Genomic DNA, 14,173 nt, shown 5'->3' on the forward strand with positions numbered 1-14,173 from the left:
TACACTTACCATTCCCGGTGGTGAAAAGCATAAATCGTCTGTGTCCGTCAAGGAGTCTCATAGTCTTTTGGGGATTGGTACTCCATGCTTACTCTCCGACATGTTTTGGTGTTGATTGTATTGGTGATATTGGTCGATACATTTCTCTAGCCTTATAATTTGTTTTGTGTTGTTATCCAGATTGAAGGTTATTGCCCATGAGAACAGTATGTGGAGTGAAGTGCTAATATTTAATCAAACTTACAGATATTGAATATTACTTTTTATCTTGAGGCATTCTGCACCTCTGTGTTGAGTCCACCATGACACCTCTCTATTTTTACTGAGAGACTCTTTGTTTTAGTCTGGAGTTACAGTATTAAAGTATGGGCAAAGTGGGCAGAGGACAGTGGCAGCCTTTGGTTAGCTGGTAACACAGATCAGGGCCTCACCTCACACAAAAAAACAAAGATCACTCACTAGATCTTCACCAGTTTGGAATTTACATATAATAGAAACGACACTGCAACAGAGTTTGAACGCATTCCAAATATTTTTTTTTACAACAACACAGGATGTTCAAACTGGCATGCTCAAAATCAGTAATGACCATATTCTTTTTTTGTCAACATCATTATAATTTTTTGGGTCAACTCAATGAAGACAGGAAAGGCAAAAACAACAAAAATATGATGGCGTACAATTATCCTGCATTGTTGGAATGGTTTCTTTCATCCAGTCTTTTCTTTTTAAACTGGAATACCTTTAAAAAAACAAAACAAAAAAAAACAATTACATAACTTAAAATCCTCCTTAAAATAAAAGACTGATCACTCTCATCCTGGTGGCTCTGCAACTTCCTGAAGCATTGAGAGCAATGTCCCTTACTGATGAGAATACTGGCAGACTACAACCTTGCATCGCACACACCTGAACAGATTCTTTCAATTGGATTGCATGTCAGTCCGGTCGGCTCAAGATAAGATAAGAAAAAAAGAGAGAGAGTGAGAGAGAGAGAGAGAGAGAGAGAGAGAGAATAAAGCTGCAATGCAAACAACGAGAAGGGAGGAGAAGCCTCATCCCGCATCATGTCCTCTCTGGTCTCTGCCAGGGGGGAAGTGTTGGCCTTGTCTGTCATGGCCGACAAGATGGAACATCACCATTATACTGTATCTGTTCTGTTGGGCCCCTGAGGGTCCCTCTCTGCATCTCTGTGTGGTCTCTCTTTCCTTTATTATGACTATTCCCTGGGAAATCCTTTAGTGATCCTCACAACATGCCCCATGTCCATTTTCTTCCTCTATTTCCCATTTCATTCCACTGCATAAGAACATTTTCACGCGCCACGAGGTGACCATCCAGAACAACGACGATGGCCTTCCTCTCCTAGATGACATGGTTGCTGTAGCTGATGTATGTCTGCTTTGTGGCAAAAGCTGAAAAAGAAGAAGAAGCGAACAACACAGACAAGGCCAGCGGTACGTCACAGTTACTACAGTACTGTATACACTGGGCAAAAGAAGTAGTGTTCACCTCCTATCCCCTGTCTGTCTACTGGGGAATAAGTCTTCGACCAGCCAGTTGTCTCCCCAGACCTCCACCTCCTATCCCCTGTCTGTCTACTGGGGAATAAGGCTTCGACCATCCAGTTGTCTCCCCAGACCTCCACCTCCTATCCCCTGTCTGTCTACTGGGGAATAAGGCTTCGACCAGCCAGTTGTCTCCCCAGACCTCCACCTCCTATCCCCTGTCTGTCTTCTTGGTAATAAGGCTTCGACCATCCAGTTGTCTCCCCAGATGTGTTGGCTGATCTGCTGACCTGGAGTGGATAAATCCTACCGTCCCTGCTACTAATGTCAGCTGGTCAGGGAGACAGGAATTTTTCAATTACATCATACTATGTGTCCACACTGGCAATGACCCTGACAATAACAAATGGTGCTTATTTAAATACCTGTGCATTGTTTTTTAAAAATCTTTATTTAGCTAGTCAAGTCAGTTAAGAAAAAAATCTTATTTACTGCCTACCCCGGTCAAAACCTAACATGGGCGACACTGGGCCAATTGTGCGCCGCCCAATCACGGCCATTTGTGATATAGCCTGGAATCGAACCAGGGTCTGTAGTGACGCCTCTTGCACTGAGATGCACTGCCTTAGACCGCTGCATCACTCGGGAGCCCCCCATATAGACCAGGTCTATATGGAATGGGTCCAGTTGTCCTGCCCAGGACGAGGATCGGCTGCTGGTTATTGAATCTCTGTCTTTCCTCTTCTCATTTATTGTGTTACTGTGTGGCTTAATGTAGCTGTTGTTGTTAAACCAAATAAATGTATTTTAGGATATAGCCCTATATGTTGATGTTCTGTAACGCATGTCCATGCTCAGCGTCCTTATAGACATTTTTTTATCAAATATTTACAATGTTGCATTCTATATAAACACAAGTATATTGTCCACAATGTATTTTTGGGGGACATCACTGTAGTTTTGTTATTGGTGAAAGAAATATTGCAGGGGCTAAATAATCCCCCAAATACTGTAGCTCTCGGGGAACAGTGAATCACATTGATATGCGTGCATCATTAAGATTTGTCCACAAATAGGTATTCTATCTCTGTTGACAGACCGACTCAGACCTCTCTTTTCTTTTATCTGGGAGGTAAGCCGGTCAGGTGTGTGACTGTTTTGGCCATCACCTGAGTAATTTCTGTCAATGGTTGAAGTCATTATTTACCACAGATGTATAAAGCCTGAGTCTGTCCCAGAAACCACCAAGCATTTTGATTGCTATTAAAATTAGAGTGAATTTGAATTAGACTTAGACAGCGAGAATTTCAGCTGGTTCAGAAAAGAAAGTCATTTGTCTCTCAATTAATTACACTTGGCTTTGAACACTTTGAACAGTGCCACAAATCTGAGCCAAACAGTGAAAAAAGGAAACTTAGATTCCTGATCACCATATTGAGCACAAGTGTTTATCTGTAAGAATCAACTCAGTGCATTGAAATGAGAAAATATAACATGGTTGTTGTAGACGGTGTATAAGAAGACTTTAAATGGATCTAATACATTAAATAAAACACAATAGGTCCATTATAATAAGGTAGCTGGTGTAATAGCACTGATGCCCTCCTTTGTGGCCTACACACACAGCGGAGAATTTGAGCATATCAGGGAATGTTTTAAGATCTCCCCCAACTCACAAACAGACTTAAGATGAAAAAAATGGCAGCCAATTTCCTAAATCCATCGAAGTGTAAAATAACAACGGCGCGAGGTGGCTAGTAAATAATGAATTGGATACTGTGCTTTCTACCTTCTACATCTTAGACCAATTTATGTATGTGATTTACAGTGCCTGAAGGACAAAATTAATCTTAGAAACATCAAACACAAGGATCCACTCAGCTAATTCAGAATATAGTAAAGTCTTCACCTTTTAACTCAACTTGTGTTTCCAGGCTCTCAGACAGCTCAGTCTTGGCCTCTCCATTGGGACGTAGGCTGGCCTTGGGGTTGAACTTGTTGGACATGGTGGTGGCAGTGACCATGGCCTTAAGGCTGCGCGTGCGTTTGGGCACGTTCTGCTCCGGGTGCCTGAGGATCACGTAGACCTTGGGCAAGTAGAGCATCCCCAGAGAGACAGAGGCACTCAGACTCACGGAGATGGTCAGCGTGGTGGTCTGGATGTACATCTGTAAAGTAATGTCAAGGAGATTGAGTTAGACATATGGCTAAAAATTATTTTAAGGGTAAGGATGGGATTAGGGTTAATGTAACCGCCATCCGGAATCTGCTGGCTGTATTCCCTGCCCAAAGTCAATAAAGATCACTAAGTATTGACAGTTATTACCACATTCCTAGAGGTCTTCACGGATCCACCTGGACCCGAATACCCCAGACCTGATCCGGGACACGGGCGGATCCAGATCCAGATTTCTAAATAATGTCACGGGTCTGGGTCGGATATGATATTATTGTCACAGGTCTCAGGTCATTTTAACCTGTTGGGGCTAGGGGGCAGTATTTGCACGGCCGGATTAAAAAACGTACCCGATTTAATCTGGTTACTACTCCTGCCCAGTAACTAGAATATGCATATAATTAGTAGATTTGGATAGAAAACACTCTAAAGTTTCTAAAACTATTTGAATGGTGTCTGTGAGTATAACAGAACTCATATGGCAGGCCAAAACCTGAGAAGATTCTATGCAGGAAGTGGAAATCTGATTTGTGGAATCACCTTCAACACTTTGCCTATGAAACACACCGTGATTAATTCCTAAGGCTTCCACTAGATGTCAACAGTCTTTACAAAGTGGTTTGAGTCTTCTCCGGTAAAAACTGACCGAACGAGAGGCCTGGAAAGTTGGTCATAGAGGGAGGGCCATTACTACTATGACGCGGGCGCCCATGGGTACACTTTCATTCCGAAACGTTTAGTAAGACAATGCAATCGCCCGCCTTGAATATTATTGAAGCTCTGATTGAAAAAGGCCCTAAAGATTTATGTTATACAACGTTTGACATGTTTGAACGAACGTAAATATATATTTTTTGCACATTCGTGACGACAAGTCCCGCGCTTCAGTACATTATGAGTAGCCTTCGGAACGCGCTAACAAGAAGGAGCTATTGGGACATAAATTATTAACTTTTTCGAACAAAACTACATTTGTTGTGGACCTGGGATTCCTGGAAGTGCCTTCTGATGAAGATAATCAAAGGTAAGGGAATATTTGATTTTAGATGGTTCCAAGATGGCGCTAACCTGTATCGCCTAGCCTATTTTTCTGAGCATAGCACCTCGTTTATTGCAAAGTGTGATTTCCCAGTAAAGTTATTTTTAAATCTGGCAATGCGGTTGCATTCACGAGATGTTAATCTATAATTCTTTGAATGACAATATTACATTTTAACAATGTTTTCGAATAGTAATTTTGTAAATTGTAGCGCTGCTTCACCGGAAGCATTTGAGGGAAAATATTTTCTGAACGTCACGCGCCGATGTAAAATGCTGTTTTTATATATAAATATGAACTTTACCGAACAAAAAATGCATGTATTGTGTAACATGATGTCCTAGGAGTGTCATCTGATGAAGATTGTCAAAGGTTAGTGCTGCATTTAGCTGTGTGTTGGGTATTTGTGATGCATGCTAGTTGCTTTGAAAATGGCAGTGTGATTATTTTGGGCTGGGTACTCTCCTAACATAATCTAATGTTTTGCTTTTGCTGTAAAGCCTTTTTGAAATCGGACAACGTGGTTCGATTCAGGAGAGGTGTATCTATAAAATGGTGTAAAATAGTCATATGTTTGAGAAATTGAAGTTATAGCATTTATGAGGTATTTGTATTTCGTGCTATGCGATTCCACTGGCTGTTGACTAGGGTGGGACGCAAGCGTCCCAGATTCCCAGACAGGTTAACTGACTTGTTCGGAAGGACCCATACAGATCCGAACACGACTGATGCAGTAGAGAGCGAGAGAAATTGTATAATGTATGCTTCTTGTCACGATCGTCAAAAGGAGTAGACCAAGGTGCAGCGTGGTACGTGTTCATCTTGAATTTATTTTAACTCAGAACACTTCAACAAAAGAATAAACAATGACAAACAACCATCACGTCTTGCAGGCTACAACGAGCAGTACAAAAATAATATCCCACACCTACAGGTGGGGGAAAGGCTGCCTAAGTATGATTCCTAATCAGAGACAACGATAGACAGCTGCCTCTGATTAGGAACCATACTCGGCTCAACACAAAGAAATAGACACCATAGAATGCCCACCCCACACCCAGACCTAACCACATAGAGAAATAAACCGTCTCTCTCATGTCAGGGCGTGACACTTCTGCTCTTTGCTTTTCGCGAGAGTTGCATTTATCAATTGTTGTTGTTGTTGGCCAATCATAAGTCATCACAGCGGCAATAGGCTACTGTCATAGAGCCTCAATGTGGGGCAAAAGTTAGGAGATATCTAATCAATGGAAGATGGAATTAAAAGTTAAAGGAGAAGGGCAGGCTACAACAACCAAGAGTCAACAAGGTAGGCTGCTACTTAATATTCTGCATGCAGCCTAAATTAGCCTAGCTAGCTAGCTAGATAACTAGCTTCTCCTGGTTTGCTGCAGTCAAAATAGGAACAATATAAACATATTGGATGTTAGTCTACTAAAGCGCGAGTCGGCTTGGTTGGTTGCCGTCTCTCGTCTCTCCCTCACTCCTCCCTGTTCCCCTTGTCACCCCTTCACTTTCACAGTAGCCTACACACACACACAGCATGACCCCTGCTAGAGCGCCACCTCTCTCTTCCTCCTCTTACAGTAGCCTAAACACGCAGCACGACCCCCGCTAGAGCGTCACCTCTCTCTACCTCCTCTTACAGTAGCCTAAACACACAGCACGACCCCCGCTAGAGCGTCACCTCTCTCTACCTCCTCTTACAGTAGCCTAAACACACAGCACGACCCCCGCTAGAGCGTCACCTCTCTCTACCTCCTCTTACAGTAGCCTAAACACACAGCACGACCCCCGCTAGAGCGTCAACTCTCTCTACCTCCTCTTACAGTAGCCTAAACACACAGCATGACCCCCGCTAGAGCGTCACCTCTCTCTACCTCCTCTTACAGTAGCTTACACACACAGCACGACCCCTGCTAGAGCGTCACCTCTCTCTACCTCCGTTCCCTCACACTTTATCCGCTCCGTTTAATGAAGTAGCTTAAAAATGTACTTTTCTGCTGCTGCTCTCACTCGGATCGGATGTGGAGCCGACCAGGTCTATATGGAACGGGTCTAGTTGTCCTCAGGTTGGTAAAAAAAAAAATGGGTCCGGATGGGAAAGTCCCAGGTCCATTTCGGAACAGGTCCAACATTTTGGACCCGTGAAGGCCTCTATTCTACATGTACATCCCTGGTGGTTTACTGTAGATGTTAATGTTCATCCCTGGTGGTTTACTATAGATGTTAATGGTCATCCCTGGTGGTTTACTATAGATGTTAATGTCATCCCTGGTGGTTTACTGTAGATGTTAATGTTCATCCCTGGTGGTTTACTGTAGATGTCAATGTTCATCCCTGGTGGTTTACTGTAGATGTTAATGTTCATCCCTGGTGGTTTACTGTAGATGTTAATGTTCATCCCTGGTGGTTTACTGTAGATGTTAATTAATGTTCACGTCAAGCCTTGTTGACTACTGACATTTAAATACTTCTGTCAGTTTGTCCTTGCCGTATGTCATTCATGAAGAGATGGACAAGGTTTGTGAAGGACAAAACTGATATCATTGAATCCATGTCAAAGCCTTGCTCTTCACCAATTTTACTGTGTAAGAACTGACATCATAGAATCCATGACAAAGCCTTGCTCTTCACCAATGTTATTGTGTAAGAAGCACATTTACTAGAGCATATAAATGATGTATGTGGCGTATCACTATGATTAGTTATAATGCACATTAGACAAGTAAATTATTACTCAAGGTAATCTGTTGGTAGGAGGGCAGAGCACAAAGGCTAGTCCATAACACTGTTTATTAAATCAACATCCTTTGTTCATAAGACCCCACCCTACTCCCACCCACCCCAGTGCATCAGACCAAGACACTTTTGTAGCATTTTTTGCAGTGCTAGTTTTAACATGGACCTCACGGCAATTTCAAAACACCAGTCTATTTTGACTCCATACATGCTGCTCTATACAAAGGAAACAACCTCATGAAATATTTATCCATGGCTGAACATTGTGAATCACGGGGGAGGGTCTTGCTGATCAGCAGTCTAACTCACTCCACTTGAAGTGTTTGCTAAGCAAAGCTGCGTTAATTAGGCTACCTTATTGAGAACATTAAAGGGGAGGGACAGGCTTGTAGGAATTGTAATGTCTACATTGTTACAAATACTGATCACCTGACCTGATCACGAGAAAGTAATTAAAGGTTGGGATGATATAAAATGGTATAGACCAAGGTGAATCCACAGCATGATACTGTATGACCCAACCCAAAACAAACATAAATCCCAATAGTGTGTTAACCTGTAAATATTGGATTTGACTGAGAGATCACCACTATAATAAAAATCTGCTCGGTTTGACCAGACCTTTCTCTCTAGCCAGCTATCTAACCCAGAAAATAAAATCCCTGCTGTTGTTTCATCAACATAGTGTTCCTTCCCCAGACGTGACCCTCTGCTAGTGGGTCTGTGTTGTTATTCTCTCTCTCTCTCGCTCTCTCTCTCTCTCATAGGGGATGGTGGATGCAGGGTTGAAGGAGCAGAGGCCAGCGGTGGTAGTCTCTCACAGACATTGACTATCCCTTTGAGCATGGTGAAGTTATTAATTACACTTTGGATGGTGTATCAATACACCCAGTCACTACAAAGATGCAGGCTTCCTTTCTAACTCAGTTGCCAGAGAGGAAGGAAACCGCTCAGGGATTTCACCATGAGGCCAATGGTGACTTTAAAACAGTTACAGAGTTTAATAACTGTGATAGGAGAAAACTGAGGATGGATCAACAACTTTGTAGTTACTCCACAATACTAAACTAAAGACAGGGTGAAAAGAAGGTTGCCTGAACAGAATAAAAAATATTCCAGAACGTGCATCCTGTTTGCAATAAGGCACTAAAATAAAACTGCCAAACAGGGCAAATACAACACAACACACTCTTCATATTTTCAGGCATGGTGGTGGCTGCATCATGTTATGGGTTTGCTTGTCATCAGCAAGGACTAGGGAGTTTTTTCTGTTGATAAAAATAAATGGAATAGAGCTAAGCACAGGCAAAATCCTGAAGGAAAACTGAGTTCAGTTTGCTTTCCAGCAGACACTCGGTGTCACGTCCTGACCCTTGTAAGAGGTAATTTGCTATAGTAGAGTGGTCAGGGCGTGACAGATGGTTGTGTTGGGTGGTTTTGGGTTTTCTGTTTATAGGTGGGGGTTTTCTAGTATTCTATTTCTATGTTTTGTTTTCCAGGTTTTGGTATGGTTTCCAATCAGAGGCAGGTGTCTTTCGTGGTCCCTGATTGGAAGCCATACTTAGGCAGCCTGTTTTCCTTTGGGGTTTGTAGGTAGTTGTTTTCCGTTTTAGTCTTAGTACCTGACAGAACTGTTGGCTGTCATTTTGTTATTTTGTTGAAGTGTTATCATAAATAAAAGAAGTATGAGCACTTTACACGCTGCGCCTTGGTCCCCTTTCAACGACCCCTGTGACACTCGGAGACAAATTCTCATTTCAGCAGGACAATTAAAACACAAGGTCAAAAATACACTACAGTTGCTTACCAAGAAAACATTGAATGTTCCTGAGTGGCCTAGTTGCAGTTTTGACTTAAAATCGTCTTGAAAATCTATGGCAAGATCTAGCAATGATCAACAACCAATTTGACTGAGCTTCAAGATTTTGAATAAGGATAATGTGCAAATATTGTACAATCCAGGTGTGCAAAGCTCTTAGAGACTTACCCAGAAAGACTCACAGCTGTAATCTCTGCCAAGGGTGATTCTAACATGTATTGACTCAGAGGTGTGAATACTTATGTAAATTCGATATTTCTGTATTTCATTATCATTAAATTTGCAAAGATTTCTAAAAACGTGTTTTCACCTTGTCATTATGTGGTATTGGGTGGGTGAGAAAATACATATATTTAATACATTTTGAATTCAAGCTGTAACACAACAAAATGTAGAATAAGTATGAAGACTTTCTGAAGCAACTATATTTTAGCACCATATTAACACCATGCTAGTACAATGCTTGGTTGATTAGTTTACAAATGTAAGTCTAGAATTATCCAATGTGATTACTACTGTGTGAAGTCACTGAGTACTGATGATCATTTGACTTCTGTGATCACTTTATTGTATTTGACTGGTTCATAACTCTGGTTCAAACCCTGGTTCATAACCCTGGTTCATAACATTGGCTCATAACCCTGGCTTATAACCCCGGTTCATAACTCTGCTTCTGTCACACCCTGATCTGTGATTGTCTCCACCCCCCTCCAGGTGTCGTCTATCTTCCGAATTATCCCCAGTGTATTTATATCTGTGTTCTCTGTTTGTCTGTTGCCAGTATGTTTTGTCTATCAAGCCTACCAGCGTTTTTCCCCTTGCTCCTGTTTTTTTCTATACTTCCTGTTTTCTAGTTTTCCCGGTTTTGACCATTCTGCCTGCCCTGACCGTGAGCCTTGTCTGCCATTCTATACCTTGTCACACCGCCCTGGATTATTCACCTCTGCCTGCCCTGACCCTGAGACTGCCTGCCGTTCTGTACCTTTTGACTCTGATCTGGATTACTGACCTCTGCCTGCCCTTGACTTGTCGTTTTGCCTGCCCCCGGTTGTAGTAATACACTTTTGTTACTTCGACACTGTCTGCATCTGTGTCTTCCCTAAAACGTGATAGGTTCATAACCCTGGCTCACAACCCTGGTTCAGAACCCTGGTCACAACTCTGGTTCACAACTCTGGTTCATAACTCTGTAACAGCTGATGTAACACTTGATGTTATAAATGTATGATTTTGTTCACCTGGAAACTTCTACAAGAGATCTTCACGGATCCACCTGTACGTGATTACGTCCCTCCCTCCTCTCTCTCGCACTTTATCAGTTCTGGTTAATAAAGTAGTAAAAATGATTGACTCGGATCGGATCTGGATTCGACCAGGTCTATACAGAACACATCTAGTTGACCTCAGGTCGGTTCGGTCTGTATATTTATGCATATCGTGTCCGGAGGGGAAAGCATTTCAAATATTAGGCCTCTAATTCCTGCTACTCTAGTGAACTGCATTGTAATTACACCCAGTTTGCATTCATCAGACATGGAGTCAACTGTAGCTGACTTTGAAGACAGGAATACTTCTATGTCCATCCCATGCATGCCATCCTCAAATGAAGCAAAACAGCTACTCACTGTTAATTATCTATGCATAGTCCCTTTAGCCCAAACCACCTTGACTAACCTGTACCCCGGCACATTGACTCAGTACCGGTACCCCCTGTATATAGCCTCGTTGTTGTTATGTCATTTTATTGTGTTCCTTTTTTTATGTACTTTAGTTTATTTAGTAAATATTTTCTTAACTCTTTCTTCAACTGCATTATTGGTTAAGGGCTTGTAAGTAAGCATTTCACATTAAGGTCTACAGATGTTATATTCGGCGTATGTGACAAATAAAATTAAATCTGACTTGATTTGATTCTTGTACGACTCAATGCCATGGTATATTGGCCATATACCACAAACCCCCGAGGTGCCTTATTGCTCTTATAAACTAGTTTCCAACGTAATTAGAGCAGTAAAGATGAATGTTTTTTCATACCCGTGGTATAGTCGGCTATACCACAGCTGTCAGCCAATCAGCATTCAGGGCTCGAACCACCCAGTTTATAATGCAGAGTTAAATATTAGAATCCGATCACTGTAGACTCTGAATATTTGGATTATGGTTTGGCATTTTAGTTCTGTTGAATAAGCCTAAAATCAACCGTCCACCATAGGACTGTGAGTGTAAATCCTAGCAAATCCAGAGAAAATCAATATTCCGACTCTGACTTGGCTCAGTGGACTGGCTGGATCATTAGCCTGTACGTCTTCTTAATCTGCCTCTGCTTCAGCACGTTCAGAGCAGCTCATAGAGGTAGGATGGTAAAGGTGCACACACCTCTCATAACTGCGTCATCGACAGTGCAGGCCCGAGCCAATGCATACCTCAGACAGACACCACACTGTAACACTAATGAGTGAAAGAGAGAACCATAAAAAAGGAATGGGACTGAGCGTCAAAGAGGATTGTGCTTGAACAATCTATGAACTTCCATATTGGAACAGTGCTATTGGAAGACCTGCACACATAGAACATCTGATTTCTACGGACCTGTATTTCTTTAGCAGGCTGGATAACATGCCCGTTCTGAAGACTGATGAAAAAAAAATACTTTCAATGGGAAAACATGCTGGTTCTATGGTTTTATTCACATTCAAAATGACAGGATATTATTAATTTCAATGGAATTTCTATATTTTAGATGTCGAGGGATTTCATAGCCTCGTATGGTTACTTAGTGTGGCATGGGAACATACAGTGCAGTCATAACGTATTGTATCAAAACTAACTGTGATTATAGTCTAATTAAGCCAATAACAGTTTATTGCCCTCGGGGACACTAATGTGCTGTTGCTGGAGAACGTGATTTACAAAGAGACTGCAATGTTTTGGCCTTGATTAGCTTCTTGTCCAATCCCCTACTCTCCCTCTAGGAATTCACAGGTCAACAACTTCACAAACAAAGGGCTTGCGTCTTGTAGCTGATGAAACCACTGTGAAATCTTAGATCGTATCCAAGCCGCTGTGCGCTGTCCCATTGATCCTCATTATGTTCTATTGGGCCTCTGGGACAGCTGCTCAATGACTAATGTTGTTTATCTATGAAAAACCAACAACAACCCAAAGCAGAGTGGAGCCATTGCTCTGTCTATCGCTCTCTTTCTGCAGGTGGCGTGGTGAGAACTGTCTGACCCTGCATAACAGTATATGGACACATAACATCACAGCATGTTATCTAATTCTGTTGAATTAACCTACTCTCTTAGCAGCCCAGAGACAACAACAAAAAACAATGTCAACAGAATAATGAAAAATACATAACATAAAAGAGATGGACAGAACCACTTACCAGCACCATAATGGCAGCTCTTCCTAAAGTGGCGAATTGTGTTGGAATTGTGTGCATCCGTGTATTTATGGGTGCCAAGGGAAGACAGGTTTCACAAAAAAATGTACCAATAAAAAATAAATAAAACATATTGTATAGTAATTTATCTTTTGTTTCTCTGTGTTTCATAATTTTCCCTTCACTTCGCAAGAGGCTGAATATATCTCCTACCGGAGAAAGCATCCGAGCGAGTGAAACAGCACTTCTCTGTCTCCGTACATGTAGCCCATCTATCTGATGCTGTCTCATTTGATTTGACATGGGTTGTAATTGGGCATTTTTTTCCCTGGCTTGGCATCCACAGTGATTTTACCTACACACTGGTACTGCCATTATGAGGAAAGACACCTTCTCTTTGGACTCCATGGTGGAGCGCCTCTCCCACTCCTCCCACTCCCCCTACCTGACAGACAGCCTCTGATTTACAGCACCTCTCCAGGTGAAGCAGTGCCACATCGACATCCATATCCAGCTTCATGTTCCTCGAACACACACTATAGATAGGCCAGATGTCCCCATTTGAATGATAGAGTAGGTCTCCCATCGGCATTTATAACATTTCTCCTGACACACGATGACAAATGAATGAGTGTGTTTGGAGTGCCAGATGAGGGAGGCTCACTGTAAACTGGTGATGGGCACATATGCGGTCAATCAAGAGCATTTAATTTGCTCTAAAAGACATGTAATCTCAAGCCGCAAGGCTTTGTTGCACCTGTCACTCTTGATGATTATGAGGTTCTTTTGTTTTGACATGTTAATTTCTTATAAAGGAACATGGTTTACGTAACAGTGCAGAGAATCTGTCATGGCATTATAGTCATTGATTTGAAAATCAGGCAGTTTGTGTGTGCTGCAGCCCAGTATCATTGATTGTGGATGCCATATCCTGCATATTATATCACAAAAGATCATATTTCAAAACTGCTAACTAATCACATAATCATTCAAAACTGAATATTACATCTCCTTGAGATTCTGTGATGGTGTCTTTACACTACAGGCAAAGTTTCCTGTGTGAGCACGTGCATAATACATCTAGCTGGGGTAATACAGTTTAAAGGAAAGTAGACAGCAGTATAAGAGAATGACCATGTCTCCGTTCCGTCATGCCATTGTGTTTTCTCTCTCACCTAGCAGAGCTTCGGCCTCCTGGCAATGATGTCTCTCCTCCTCCTAATGAATAACAGTTACGCTATATCTCCCCAATTGCGTCCGCACTTTTTTGAGGGAAATACTAATTAATGAATATCTAATATAATTGTGATAAGAAAAGCCACCTCCTATCTAAAGCCTCTATAAGAGAACTTGTTTCAAGTCTTCAAATTGAATTAGCAGGGCTGGGGATCTGGGGGATTGTGAGGGGGAATAAAATAAAAGCTTTACCATCACATTTAAGGTTTTTTTCTTCCCCTGTCCTGTTTAGTGATTCAAAGACACACTAGCTAATGGATTACGTCGT

At 41.9% G+C, this 14,173-nt stretch overlaps 1 protein-coding gene across 1 annotated transcript in view; it reads right to left on the reverse strand.

Annotated features, from left to right (window-relative positions):
* Positions 1 to 513: 513 nt before the first annotated feature.
* The window catches only part of LOC106566015 (metabotropic glutamate receptor 4), a 281,330-nt gene continuing 267,670 nt past the window's right edge, over positions 514 to 14,173 (reverse strand). Inside the window, exons 10-11 of the mRNA XM_014133787.3 lie at positions 3,418 to 3,676; positions 514 to 1,415 (exon numbers count right to left, since the gene is read on the reverse strand). Coding sequence (XP_013989262.1) covers positions 1,366 to 1,415; positions 3,418 to 3,676 — 309 coding nt within the window. The 3' untranslated portion in view covers positions 514 to 1,365. The remainder of the gene's footprint in view (positions 1,416 to 3,417; positions 3,677 to 14,173) is intronic.

Source organism: Salmo salar, chromosome 12 (genome assembly GCF_965601325.2).
Source record: "Salmo salar chromosome 12, fSalSal1, whole genome shotgun sequence".
Lineage (NCBI taxonomy): Eukaryota > Metazoa > Chordata > Actinopteri > Salmoniformes > Salmonidae > Salmo > Salmo salar.